The 14,528-nt window shown below is 41.6% G+C and overlaps 1 protein-coding gene across 1 annotated transcript in view; it reads left to right on the forward strand.

The window, feature by feature from the left end:
- The first annotated feature begins 4,413 nt into the window (after positions 1 to 4,413).
- The window catches only part of LRRC52 (leucine rich repeat containing 52), a 191,825-nt gene continuing 181,710 nt past the window's right edge, over positions 4,414 to 14,528 (forward strand). The window contains exon 1 of the mRNA XM_073592853.1: positions 4,414 to 5,239. Within this exon, the coding sequence (XP_073448954.1) occupies positions 4,561 to 5,239 (679 nt within the window). The 5' untranslated portion in view covers positions 4,414 to 4,560. The remainder of the gene's footprint in view (positions 5,240 to 14,528) is intronic.

Here is a 14,528-nt window from a genome sequence, read left to right on the forward strand (position 1 = left end):
GCCGAGAGCAGACGGACAGATCGGCTTCGGCTGCCGACATCGCGGGCTCCCTGCACAGGTAAGTGTCCATATATTAAAAGTCAGCAGCTGCAGTATTTGTAGCTGCTGGCTTTTAATATTTTTTTTCGGCTGCCCTCCGCTTTAAATCTTTTGATATTGAAAACACTGAAGAAATGACACTTTGCTACAATGTAAAGTAGTGAGTGTACAGCTTGTATAACAGTGTAAATTTGCTGTCCCCTCAAAATAGCGCAACACACAGCCATTAATGTCTAAGCTGCTGGCAACAAAAGTGAGTACACCCCTACGTGAAAATGTTCACATTGGGCCCAATTAGCTATTTTCCCTCCACAGTGTCATGTGACTTGTTAGTGTTACAAGGTCTCAGGTGTGAATCGGGAGCAGGTGTGTTAAATATGGTGTTAACGCTCTCACTCTCTCATACTGATCACTGGAAGTTCAACATGGCAACTCATGGCAAAGAACTCTCTAAGGATCTGAAAAAAAGAATTGTTGCTCTACATAAAGATGGCCTAGGCTATAAGAAGATTGCCAAGACCCTGAAACTGAGCTGCAGCACCATGGCCAAGACCATACAGCAGTTTAACAGGACAGGTTCCACTCAGAACAGGCCTCGCCATTGTCAACCAAAGAAGTTGAGTGTACGTGCTTAACGTCATATCCAGAGGTTGTCTTTAGGAAATAGGCAAATAAGTGCTGCCAGCATTGCTGCAGGGGTTGAAGGGGTGGGGGGTCAGCCTGTCAGTGCTCAGACCATACGCCGCACACTGCATCAAATTGGTCTGCATGGCTGTCATCCCAGAAGGAAGCCTCTTCTAAAGATGATGCACAAGAAAGCCTACAAACAGTTTGCTGAAGACAAGCAAACTAAGGACATGGATTACTGGAACCCTGTCTTGTGGTCTGATGAGACCAAGATAAACTTATTTGGTTCAGATAGTGTCAAAAGAAAGGGTTGGGACTTTGAATGAGGTACATATTGTGGCTAGTCAAAATGGGTCAAATATAAAAACATGTATTTATGAATTAATTTGTTTGCCATGATTGCGTAGGTACATCACAAACAGTAGATGCATAACAGAGATACATCATATTACAAACCATGTATAAGAATAAGTAGCATGTTAAAAACCATAACTGTTGTACATGGACAAAATAAATGGCCTCCATGATAGAAATAACTGAAAATCAGTATTGTTGAAATAACAGCCTAATCCAAAGAACTTATGAATAAAGCGTTCTGCATCTGTATAATACTGACGCGTTTCATGGAATGTGTCCAATCTTCAGGGGCGGATGCATAATGAATAAATTTTGCTGAGCGTGGAGCGCGCACTGCCAGAGAGCATGGGCCGTAAGAATGCCTGGTCCGGAAGCTGTGGAACAGGGTCCGATGGAAAAACAAGGAGCATAATATGTGAATGTTAACCAATGTGTGGTGCCAATGAAGGGAATAGGCTCCGATCTAGTGATACTACCATGAAGTGAGATCCAAAAATGTGGTGGGCTGAATGCATAGGCACTGGAGGGGCTATTTGGTACAGATGGTATCAAGCGTGTGTGGCGGCAACCAGGTGAGGAGTACAAAGACAAGTGTGTCTTGCCTACAGTCAAGCATGGTGGTGGGAGTGTCATGGTCTGGAGCTGCATGAGTGCTGCCGGCACTGGAGAGCTACAGTTCATTGAGAGAACTATGAATGCTAGCATGTACTGTTACATACTGAGTCAGAGCATGATCCCCTCCCTTTGGAGACTGGGCCGCAGGGCAGTATTCCAACATAATGACCCCAAACACACCTCCAAGATGACCACTGCCTTGCTAAAGAAGCTGAGGGTAAAGGTGATGGACTGGCCAAGCATGTCTCCAGAACTAAACCCTATTGAGCATCTGTGGGGCATCCTCAAACTGAACATCCACCAGCTCTGTGATGTCATCATGGAGGAGTGGAAGAGGACTCCTGTGAAGTGGCAACCTGTGAAGCTCTGGTGAACTCCATGCCCAAGAGGGTTAAGGCAGTGCTGAAAAATAATGGTGGCCACACAAAATTTTGATACTTTGGGCCCAATTTGGACATTTTCACTTAGGGTTGTACCCAGGTTTGTTGCCAGCGGTTTAGACATTAATGTCTGTGTGTTGAGTTAATTTGAGGGGACAGCAAATTGACACTGTCATACAAGCTGTACACTCACTACTTTACATTGCAAAGTGTAATTTCTTCAGTGTTGTCACATGAAAATGTATAATAAAATATTTACAAAAGGGGTGTGGGGTGAATTCACTTTTGTGAGATATATATATACAGTATTACTGTGCAAAAATTTAGGCAGGTGTGAAAAAATGCTGGAAAGTAAGATTGTTTTTAGAAATACTGTAGAAGTGTTAATAGTTTATCTGTATCAATTAACAAAGTGGGAAGTAAACAAACAGGAGAGAAATCCAAATCAAATCAATATTTGGTGTGATCAACCGTTGCCTTCAAAACAGCATCCATTCTTCTAGGTACACTTGGACACAGTTTTTGAAGGTACGCGGCAGATAGGCTGTTCCAAACATTTTGGTGAACTAACCACAGATGTTCTGTGGATGTAGGCTGCCTCAAATCCTTCTGTCTCTTTATGTAATCCCAGACAGACACAATGATTTTGAGATCAGGGCTCTGTGGGGGCCAAGCCATCACTTCCAGAACTTCTTGTTTTTTCTTTATGCTGAAAACAGTTCTTAACCACTTGCTGCCTGCCCACCGTCAAATGACCGCAGAGTGGTGCGGCTCTCATTCCGGGACGACGTCATATCACGGTGCCCGGTATAGCCGTAATTGCGCACCCACAGGGACGCACTGTGTGCCTAGCAGTGTTTTGGTATTATTGGTATTTTTTTCTTTTTTTAACAAAAGATTTAAAAAAACAGCAGTGATTAAATACCACCAAAAGAAACCTATATTTGTGTGAAGAAAATGATAAAAAAATGTATTTGGGTACAGTGTTGGACGACCACGCAATTGTCATTCAAAGTGTGACATCGCTGAAAGCTGAAAAAATGGCCTAGGCAGGAAGAGGGTGAAAGTGCCCTGTATTGAAGTAGTTAATGACATTGGCGGTATGTTTGGGAGTCGTTTGGGGTTGCATTTCTGCAAATGGAGTTCGAGATTTGGTCAGGATCAAAGGTGTCCTCAATGCTGAGAAATATAGGCATATACTTAACCTCCATGCAATATCATCAGGGAGGAGTGTGATTGGCACCAAGTTTATTTTGCAGCAGGACTACAACCAAAGAGTCCTGGAAGTGATGGTTTGGCCCCCACAGATCTCAACATCATCGAGTCTGTCTGGGATTACATTAAGAAACAGAAGGATTTGAGGCAGCTTGCATCCACAGAACATCTGTGGTTATTTCTTTAAGATGTTTGGAACAACCTACCTGCCGAGTTCTTTCAAAAACTGTGTGCAAGTTTACCTAGAAGAATTGATACTGTTTTGAAGGCAAAGGGTGATTACTGCAAATATTGACTGTATTTCTCTTCTGTTTATTTACATTTATTGATAACAAATAAACTCTTAAAAGTTTTGTACAGTATTGTGTGTGTGTGTGTGTGTGTGTGTGTGTGTGTGTGTGTGTGTGTATATATATATATATATATATATATATATATATATATATATATATTTATTTATTTATTAAAGATGCATTTGCATTCTATAACACATGTTATTTTGAGCTTTGTTCGATTTTTATTCTGTTCGCTCACCTTGCATTTTGTAAATTGATAAAAATAAACTTTTAAAATTTATATTTTTACAAACATTCTTACTTTACAGCATTTCTCCATACCTGCTTAGAACTGTCTAGTACTATATATATATATATATATATATATATATATATATATATATATATATAGTAAAAACTGTAAAACAGAAAGAAATATAATAAGCAAATCATTAAGCTATATTAAAAAAGACAACAATACAACTATTAATTTGTAAAAAAAAACAAAAAAAAATGCTTGTGGGAAACCTCTTGTATCCTACATGCCAAAGAACCAGCGAATGAAAAAAGCTAAAAAATAGCTCTACATTCAATGTCCTATTAGGAAGTAAGCATTGTGACCTTGCAGAAACGAGAAGAGCGTATGTGCGGTGCTTTCCCAAGCATTCAGCAATGCCCTACTGTTCTGCTTCAGCAAAAGCAGAGCTGCCTTTGATTAGCAGCTGACGTCATGAAGGTGTCAATTGGCAACCGGTGTGACTGAGAGAGATGTGTGCTCTTGTATGTCCAAGCCAGCTATTTAACTGTCCTCAATTTCAAGTTCAAAGTGGCTTCATGTAAGCAGCAGCACTTTCACAGCCAGGCAGTGAAAATAGACTGTCAATGAGACTTGAAGAATGAGAGCAACGTGAGCCTCTGAATAAGCAGAGAATTGTTACAGTAGACATCAGTATACATGGTAAGGAAAATGTGCATGTTGCTTGACATGACCGCTGACTTGTTATCATCTGCTGTAAAAAGACATTGTACAAATAGGTCTTACCCTTGTTCAGATGGTTACCCTTCTCTGCAGAAAACCTACAGAACACATCAGTTTCATGGATAACCAAAGACATTATTCTCTCAGGGAAGCAAAGAGTATTTTACTTTTGAGTGTAGTTTGTAGTCTTGTAGAGCTTGGCACATGCTGCCCAAAGGAATGCACTTGTGAACACCTTTTAGTGAACTGCACTGACAGACAGCTTGAAGAATTTCCCTCTGGAATCCCAATGGATACCAGACAACTAATCCTAACTCACAACAATCTAACCTATTTGCCATCAGTGGATCTCAATCTTCTGATTGACCTTGTGTACCTGGACTGCAGCCACAATATTCTGGGAAGTTCCTTGGAAGCCACATTCATTGCTATGTCATTGGTTTATCTGGACTTGAGCTATAATAATATCACCAAGATCACATCTGCCACTTTCTACCTTTTGACAAGTTTAGTTGTTTTGAAGTTATCAGACAATCCTAACTTGGAGGAGATTGAGAAGGATGCATTTGCCAACAATACAGGCCTTCGACAGCTGGATCTCAGTCGCACAGCACTGACTTATCTGGACGTCACTACAGTCAGTGAATTGCCTAGCCTACGAACACTAGGCCTTAGCTCAAACCCCTGGGACTGTTACTGCCCCTTGAAGGAATTCCTTAAATGGGTGATGGAAACTGATATTTACTTTACAGGTGAGCAACAAGAACACAAAAACTATCAGGTTTCTCATTCCAAAATAAGAGACTAAGGTTGAGTGGTTGTATGAAAAGGATGCCATACACTGAGTTGTTGAATCCTTAATCAAATTTTGATTTCATTGCATTTGTATGCTGCTGTTTGCTACTTGCACTTGTGGTTCCATCTGAATGTATTCTATTTATCTATCATTAGATATAAGGAATTAGCTGTTCTTAGAGTTCTAGGAGGATTGAGAAAGATTGAAGAAGTGCTTGAATTCTGTACACTGGTGAGAATTGTGTTTTATATGAGTTTTGAAACTTTTTGTGCATTATTCGTCATGGATTGCAGCCATTGTTTTTTGGCTTTTTTGAATTTCAAGTTATGCTGTTTCTGTGCACCTAAACAAATGTTGGTATATTGATAAAGGGCCCTACTAGGGAAACAACATTTAACGAGATAGAGTATGTTAGACATTTATGCTTATTAAATTATGAATGAATGACTGGCCTATACCTGTCGTGCTGCATTAGCTTTCTTGTTCAGTTTTTTTTTTACTTCATGTCCCTTTATGGCTACACTCATATCTCCACTGTATCTATGGAATAAGTCATAGTTGTCACATAGTCTGGACTTCAAACATGTTTGCAATTGTTCATCTCCATTACATGGTGCATTGATGGGACTAATAGTTTACACCAGAAAGATAAGGTTGTTTGTGCTTTCTTTTTGACTCACAGGAAGTGACAAGGACACTGGATTATTGGCAAGATCTACTGTACACTTTTTAAAGCGGGTGTTCACGTCACTTCCGTATCTGCTGACGAAGTCCCGCCCACAGGGACGTAGCGTGTACGGGTGGACGGAAGTCACGTGATGTCACCTGTGGCCATCGCTGACCTTGTTACACACACTGTTCATACCAGGCACTTGGTTTGAAGTGCCACTTTTGTGAGTTTTTAATCTGTTTTATATTCATTAAATTCCATTTTCTACGGAGAGCACTATGTATTGCCTTTTTATTTGCATGACTTGGGAGGTGTAACTACCGATTGTGGCTTGGGAGCTGTAACTACCGATTGCAAAACCGACCATAGGAAGGGATTATCTTGGATCTGCTTGCTGATACATACCCTGAGTGGGAAAGTGTGTTTGACTCTCTATAATCAAAGGGTCCACTCTGTGAGGTGAGCTGCCATTGTTACTTTTGGTGGAGGTTCATTTTCCCACGAAGTCACTTGCATGATTGTATCTGTAGTTCATCACAGAAGACCTCACAGATTGTCTTTTATATTTGATCTATGGACATTTATATTTGATTTATGGAGTGTTTAGCGCTGCACTGTGTTTTGTACATTTTATCTTAGGGATTTGAATTTTGACCCTTGGTGTTCAGCAGCTTTTATATATATTGGGGTCATTTTATTGCGCTGATTTGTTTTTCTCTTTACATTATTGGCAAGATCAACAGGTTTTTTTTTTTGTACGTTTTGAAAATATTCTTATGCCGCTTGCACACGAACTGACTTTTCGACCGGACTGGTCTGACGGTCTATCCAATGGACTTTCGGCGGACTTCCGACGGACTTTCCGAAGAAATGGACTTGCCTACACATGATCACACCAAAGTCCGACGGATTCGTACGTGATGACATACGACCAGACTAAAATAAGGAAGTTGATAGCCAGTAGCCAATAGCTGCCCTAGCGTCGGTTTTCGTTCGTCGGACTAGCATACAGATGAGCGGACTTTCGAACTTGGTCCGGCGGAGTTCCGATGTAAAGATTTGAAACATGTTCCAAATCTAAAGTCCATCAGATTTTCGACCGAAAAAGTCTGCTGCAGGTCCAATGAAGCCCACACACGGTCGAATTGTCCGCCGGACTCGATCCGTTGGACCAGTCTGGTCGAATAGTCCGCTCGTGTGTACGCGGCATTAGCCTGAAATATTAAAACTAATGCAGCCACCACATCCAAGGACTGGCAGTCTGCAATAAATTAAATGTTGGTTCTTCGGGTTTAGATATATTTTAGGGCAGGTTTCAATCTGATCTTAAATCAACGAACGATACATCAAGTATTTTTCATTTTATAGTCTATATTCTGAGAAGTGTATACATTTTCACAGCTCTTTGTCATAGCAATGCAGGTTTTGTGTTACCAGCTGCCATCTGCACAAATTGTGGCTGCAATGTATCAGTGACATTGCGATGTCCCATTAGGACCCAGGATCCAAACAAACAGACCTCTGGACATTTTTAGGTAAGCTATCATCTAAAATTAGTGAGCAGAAACATGTCCACAATCATGGACTCCAACAGCCATTTTGTGAGAGACTGTGTCCTAGTTGGATGCTCTACATCTCACAAAAGACTTACAAGATTTGTTCCATTTCAACAATAACTAGTCCCTGTTATTTGAGCAAATTTAATAGTAAAGTCTGTAGTTCAAGCACCAAATAATCTTTAGAAGGCTTTTCTAAGTGCACAATTGACTCACAATTGAGATATAGTAGATGAACTGTCAGTGACCTGGTGTCTATGGTGGTGTACACCAGAAAAGCCTATAACTGACCATAGCAAAATCATTATAGTCAATGGTATATGTATTTCAATAAAGGAGGAAAAGCAGCAAGGTGTAAAATCTTCCTTTACCATTCTCCCCATTTGTACCAATATTCTCCTTATATTCTTAATGTGGACCACTCATCCTGTCCACCACTCCACCACCATTAAATCATTAGATTTGTCATACTCCCCACCAGCAGGCACCAAGTGAGGTGTTTCATTAGGAAGCAGATTTGTGTATCCTTCTGTTTCTTTTCCAGCATTGACTTGCCTAAATGTACATGATAGTCAGGCCGGGTTCAAACATATACAAATTGAATGCGGGTTTCCCCGCATTCAATTTGCATTACAGGAGAGTGTGACCGGCTCTCAATGGAGCTGTTTCACACAGTTCTGGGGTGCCCGCTGTTCCCATTTAAAAAGAGTCCTGTGCGTCTTTGGTTCCGATTCAAGTGCAAATTCAGGCAAAAATTTGGACCTGAATTGGTGAACAAGGATGCACGGGACCCATGCTGTTAATTGCGGGCACAGCATATGTGAACCCAGCCTCAAGTAGTATTTGCCTCTCCTGGCACCTCAAAGTCTAGGGAGCCAACCAGCCCACAAAGTCAGATGGCTAAACAGGGCTAATAAGCCTACTGCTAGTTAGGATGACACATGAAGAGGATAAAGAAGTAATGCAGTTGACAATCTGAGATGATATATGTGGGGAAATGGGCTCCTTTATTTTTAAAACTAGAGGGCACAGTACCTGTGTGTTGCAGCTTCTGATTTGCTTGTGACTGACTATAGCTTCTTTCCCAGATTTGTATTTTGGGTGGATGGAGTAATGGAATTATTTCCAATGAATGGCCAAACACCCATTAGTATATACTGAGAGTAACAGACCATGATATGGAGCAGATCATTGGCAGCTCAGCATAGCAGTTTGAGACAGTATGTATAAAAACATCTAATGATCCTATCCATTAAAGTGTAATTTAACAAAACAATATGCAATAGGACCTTGGAATAGCATGTTGAAAAATCACAGGTGAACTGTTTGAATCACATCATGCAGTACAATGCCATTCATCTACCAGCGTGTTACATTTGGAATTAGGAAATCCAACAGAAAATGAAACAAGAGAATACACAAATAAAAACACAATGGGGTTGATTTACTAAAAGGCAAATTGACTGTGTACTTTGCAGGGGCGGATCCAGAGTCTAGTCTCGGGAGGGGCACTGCCAGAAAAATTCTGCAGTTAATTTATCGGAGCAATGGCTGGTGTTAGCCCTTCCATCATCACGGCACCATGGTTGATATGGGGTCAGGATGATTGAAGCACATTATTTCTATTATTACATTGTTATATAAAATCAGTTCAACTCACCATAATGCAGAATCAGTGGGAGCCCCAAGTGTATCACTTGCCATGTCATCTTCCTTCAGATGTTGGTTGTCACTTGCCACATCCCTGCCACAAGTTGCGGATTGTCACTTGCCTGTCACCAGATGCGGATTGTCACTTGCCACGTCTCCTGCCACCAGATGCAGATTGTCACTTGCCATATGTTGCTGATTGTCACTTGATTGTCACTTGCCATGTCACCTGCCACACGTTGCGGATTGTCACTTGTCACATGTTGCTGATTGTCACTTGCCACGTCACCTGCCACACATTGCTGATTGTCACTTGCCACATCACCTGCCACACATTGCGGACTGTCACTTGCAACGTCACCTGCCACACATTGCGGATTGTCACTTGCCACGTCACCTGCCACACATTGTCACTTGCCACGTGACCCGCCACATTGCAGATTGTCACTTGCCATGTCACCTGCCACATGTTGCGGATTGTCACCTGCCATGTCACCTGACACACGTTGCTGATTTTCACTTGCCATGTCACCTACCACACGATAGTCACTTGCCTGCTAAGGTGCAGATTGTCACTTGCCTGCTAAGGTGCAGATTGCCACTTGCCAGAGTGAAGACAGGCAACAGAGAGATGATGTATTCTCTCTGCTGCCCCAGGCTGCAAAGTGAGGGTAGAACTGCAGTGATGCAGGGCGGGCGGTGAGAGATGATGTCATCTCTCTGCTCCCCCACCCGTTGGCTCACTGACTGGCCAGCCCATCTGCTCACCTGCCGACTGGCCCACCCGCCAACCCACCCACTCACTCACCCGCTGACTGGCCTGCTTACCCACCCGCTCACTCACCCGCTGATTGGCCTGCCTGCTCACCCGCATCACTAATTTCTATGGGGGGGCAATTGCCCTGTTTCCCCCCCTGGAACCGCCCCTGCCCTCTATAGTGTGTACTTGTCTCAATTATGAGCTCTAAGTGTGATTTCTGTCTGCTGCTTCATTCCTCTGCTTTCAGAATGAATCACTTCTGACAAGTTTTGCTGACACCAAGAGAAAAAAGGTGACAGGGTAGGGAGCTCCAGCTGATTGAAAGCCTCAGCTCTGTTCCTGTGTGCCGTGTGGAGGGGGGTTTGTCGCTTCCCTCCAACCAGCTATCAAAGTTCTCTTCGCTGAACTCTACAGAGTGTAACTTCAGCTCTCTGCCCCCTGTTGTCTGACAGCTGAGACAAGTTTAAAAATTCTGGACTTTGAACTGATGTAGAGAAAACTGCAGATAAACAGGTACAACTTATGTAGGAGGATTTGTTTAATCTCTGTATATTACCTGAGGCCAGTCACTTCACTGAGTATATGTAAAGGTTTACAACCACTTTAAGTTGGCTTTACACTAGCAGAATTTGCTTTGAAATTATTCATTTTTTAGAACTTTCATTTGATTTTATAATCGTTAGTGGTGTCAAATTTGTGTTCGTTCGACCACAGTGATGAGAAAATTCGAAGGAGCAGGATGGAAAATGTTTCCAGCTAACATATTTCTGAAAATATATGTGGTTTTGCATTAGGGAAATAACATTCATTTTAAAATCGAATGTTTAAAGCAAGCAAAATTTTGAACTACTTTCGAATGACATCCATCCAGTCATTGAATGTATAAAGAATTTATGAACAAATTATCATACGAATATTCTAATGTGTCTGGACATACACTTTTAATTATCTGTCATTTGTCTATAGGTCAGGTGGGAGCTCTCCCATTCTGGGTGGATGTCATAAGAAAAAAGAAGGGGGTTCAACAAGGACCCCCTGAATGGACTTTAGAGGCACAACAAACCTGAGAAAGCATAATCAAAATAACAATATAATCAATTTTATTCAATATAAATGCATGCAATACAAAGACATTGACAAAAGATAGTAAAAAATCATCTATAGAAAAAAAATAAGGAACATCTCTGTATCCTCCTGGGGATCTACATCCAATTCTACCTTAAGCTCCCCGAGTGCATTTGCACGGTTCCACATGGACCATGACCATGGACCACATGAGCAGACACGGTTTATGGGCTCATTGGTGCCCCCCCATGGTTGCTACTATTTATTATTGGCTATTTACTGGCCCTTCCTCGTTGGAACTGAACCCCGAGATTGGTTGTAAATGGAAAAAGTTGATGGTCATCCACCTCTATTGCTAAGAGCTTGATGTCTATATTAGAATAAATTTGAACTACCATTTTTGAACTTGTGAAAGCCTCTTTACAAGTGAAACCCTCTTGTGTATTAACTGAAACCTGAATGTGTCCTGAAGAAGTTCTATACGAAACACGTAGACACATCGGGGCCTGTATCATGTATATTTTTTTATATAGATGATTTTTTACTATCTTTTGTCAATGTCTTTGTATTGTATGTATTTATATTGAATAAAATTGATTATATTGCTATTTTGATTATGTTTTCTCAGGTTTGTTGTGCCTCTAAGGTCCGTTCAGGGGGTCTTTGTTAAACCCCCTTCTTTTTTCTTATGACATACAATTTATATGGATGTGGCCATAGGAGTGTCCCTTTTTTTCTATTTTTTGTCCATTCTGGGTGGATGTCATATGACGTCTTCCCAGAATGACACCTCACGCACACCCCACGGGCCGATCTGTGGCACAATCTGTGGCTTTGTGTCACAATGTGGCCAAACACAGCTAATCATAATAGTACACACTGAATCAATGGATTTCATTCAGTAAAAATTGGTTGTTTATAACAGTGATATTCACTGTTATGCAATCATAGTGTGCATAAACAAAACCTGACCACCTCCCCATATTAGTACAGTGTTACTATGATAACACTGTATTACTCTGGTCACAGTATTTAAAAAAGAAAAGCAGGGGAAAAAAAGGAAAATATGTAATCAAGAAATGTATTTTTTTTACATACTGTCACCAGTCAGTGTCTCTAGAATTGGTACAAAAATGTCTTCAAAAAATCACCATGCCTCTTACTTAATACCTTGGACTGTCCACTTTCCGAAAAAGGGGATCTTGTTCGGTCCTGACATTTTGGGGCTTCAAGTAATGAGATAGGCGGTCAGTACATCAGAATTGATCGAGTTTCAGATACAGTATTTATATATATATCTATATATATATACCGGTATATATGTAGTGCCTTGAAAAAGTATTCATACCCCTTGAAATTTTCCACATTTTGTCATGTTACAGCCAAAAAGGTAAATGTATTTTATGGGGATTTTATGTGATAGACCAACACAAAGTGGCACATAATTGTGAAGTGGAAATAAAATGATAAATTGTTTTCAAATGTTTTTACAAATAAATATCTGAAAAGTGTGGTGTGCATTTATATTCAGCCCCCCCCGAGGCAATACTCTGTAGAACCACCAGCTGCAAGTCTTTTTCGGGATGTCTCTACCAGCTTTGCATATCTAGAGAGCGAAATTGTTGCCCATTCTTCTTTGCAAAATAACTCAAGCTCTTTCAGATTGGATGGAGAGCATCTGTGAACAGCAATTGTCAAGTGTTGCCAAAGATTCTCAATTGGATTTAGGTCTAGATTTTGACTGGGCCATTCTAACACATGAATATGCTTTGATCTAAACCATTCCATTGTAGCTCTGGCTATATGTTTAGGGTGGTTGTCATGATGGAAGCTGAACCTCCGCCCCAGTCTCAAGTCTTTTGCAAACTAACAGGTTTTCTTCTAAGATTGCCCTGTATTTGGCTCCATCCATCTTCCCATCAACTCTGACCGGCTTCCCTGTCCAGGCTGAAGAAAAGCATTCCCACAACATGATGCTGCCACCACCATGTTTCACGGTGGGGATGGTGTGTTCAGGGTGATGTGCGGTGTTAGTTTTCTCCACACATAGCGTTTTGCTTTTAGGCCAAAAAGTTCCATTTTGGTCTCATCTCACCAGAGCACCTTCTTCCACATGTTTGCTGTGTCTCCCACATGGCTTATCGCAAACTGCTAAAGGGACTTCTTATGGCTTTGTTTTAACAATGGCTTTTTTCTTGCTACTCTTTCATAAAGACTTGATTTGTGGTGTGCACAACGAATAGTTGTCCTGTGGACAGATTCTTCCACCTCAGCTGTGGATCTCTGCTGCTTCTCTGATTAATGCTCGCCATGCCCGGCTTGTCAGTTTATGTGGACGGCCATGTCTTGGTAGGTTTGCAGGTGATGGATTGAACAGTGCTCCGTGAGATGTTCAAAGCTTGGGATATTATTTTATAACCTAACCCTGCTTTAAACTTCTCCACAACTTTATCCCTGACCTGTCTGGTGTGTTCCTTGGCCTTCATGAAGCTGTTTGTTCACTAAGGTTCTCTAACAAACCTCTGAGGGCTTCACAGAATAGCTGTATTTATACTGAGATTAAATTACATACAGGTGGACTCTATTTAGTAATTAGGTGACTTCTGAAGACAATTGGCTCCACTAGATTTTAGTTAGGGGTATTAGAGTAAAGGGGGCTGAATATAAATGCACCCCACATGTTTTAGATATTTATTTGTAAAAACATTTGAAAACCATTTATAATTTATATTTTCCTTCCACTTCACAATTATGTGCCACTTTGTGTTGGTCTATCACATAAAATCCCAATAAAATACATTTACATTTTTGGTTGTAACTTGACAAAATGTGGAAAATTTTAAGGTGTATGAATACTTTTTCAAGGCACTGTATAGTATACCATAGTTTATGGACTCTATAACTTTCCTACATACTAAATATTGTAGCAACCTCTAGTAGTGTGCTATAGAGAATAGGTAAATGTAAGCAGGTCTGGCTGGTTGCTAGGCCTGTTCGTTTTCATTCTGGGTTGGGAGTGGCACAGGGTAGTACTGGGTGACTCATCAGGACCTCCCACTTCTTTCCAGAATCTTCTGGTGCTTTCTGAAAAGAGAGGTGGGAGAGGAGGTGGAGCTACTTGGGGTGTTTGAGAAGCCTTGACCAATCCCCAATCCTGATTGGCAGGGGACAGTTCTCCTTAAATACCATGGGTCAGTCCAGGCGGGGAGGAGTTGTCGGGTGGAAGAGCTGAAGTGAGAGAGTGCAGAGGCTGTCGGGGCCTTTGAGGGAGCTCCCCGGTCTGGGGGGGAGGGGGGGGTGACCTTGGACCTGGGCTCAGATGCAGTCGGGACCACATTCAGGAACACATGAAATGGTCCTGGACCGGAGGCATAAGAGAGAGCAAGGAGAGGCAGCAGGAGAGAGCACTGCTAAGAGACTCCAGGAGGACAACTGGTCGCAGCCATGAGGGCTGGTGAGTGAGGCACAGTTGGGAGGACTGGGAAGGCACGCCTGAGAGGACTGGGAGCATGCAGTCTGAGATGGGAGCAGAACCAGAAGAGTG

The sequence above is a fragment of the Aquarana catesbeiana genome, linkage group LG07 (genome assembly GCF_042186555.1).
Source record: "Aquarana catesbeiana isolate 2022-GZ linkage group LG07, ASM4218655v1, whole genome shotgun sequence".
Taxonomy (NCBI): Eukaryota; Metazoa; Chordata; class Amphibia; order Anura; family Ranidae; genus Aquarana; species Aquarana catesbeiana.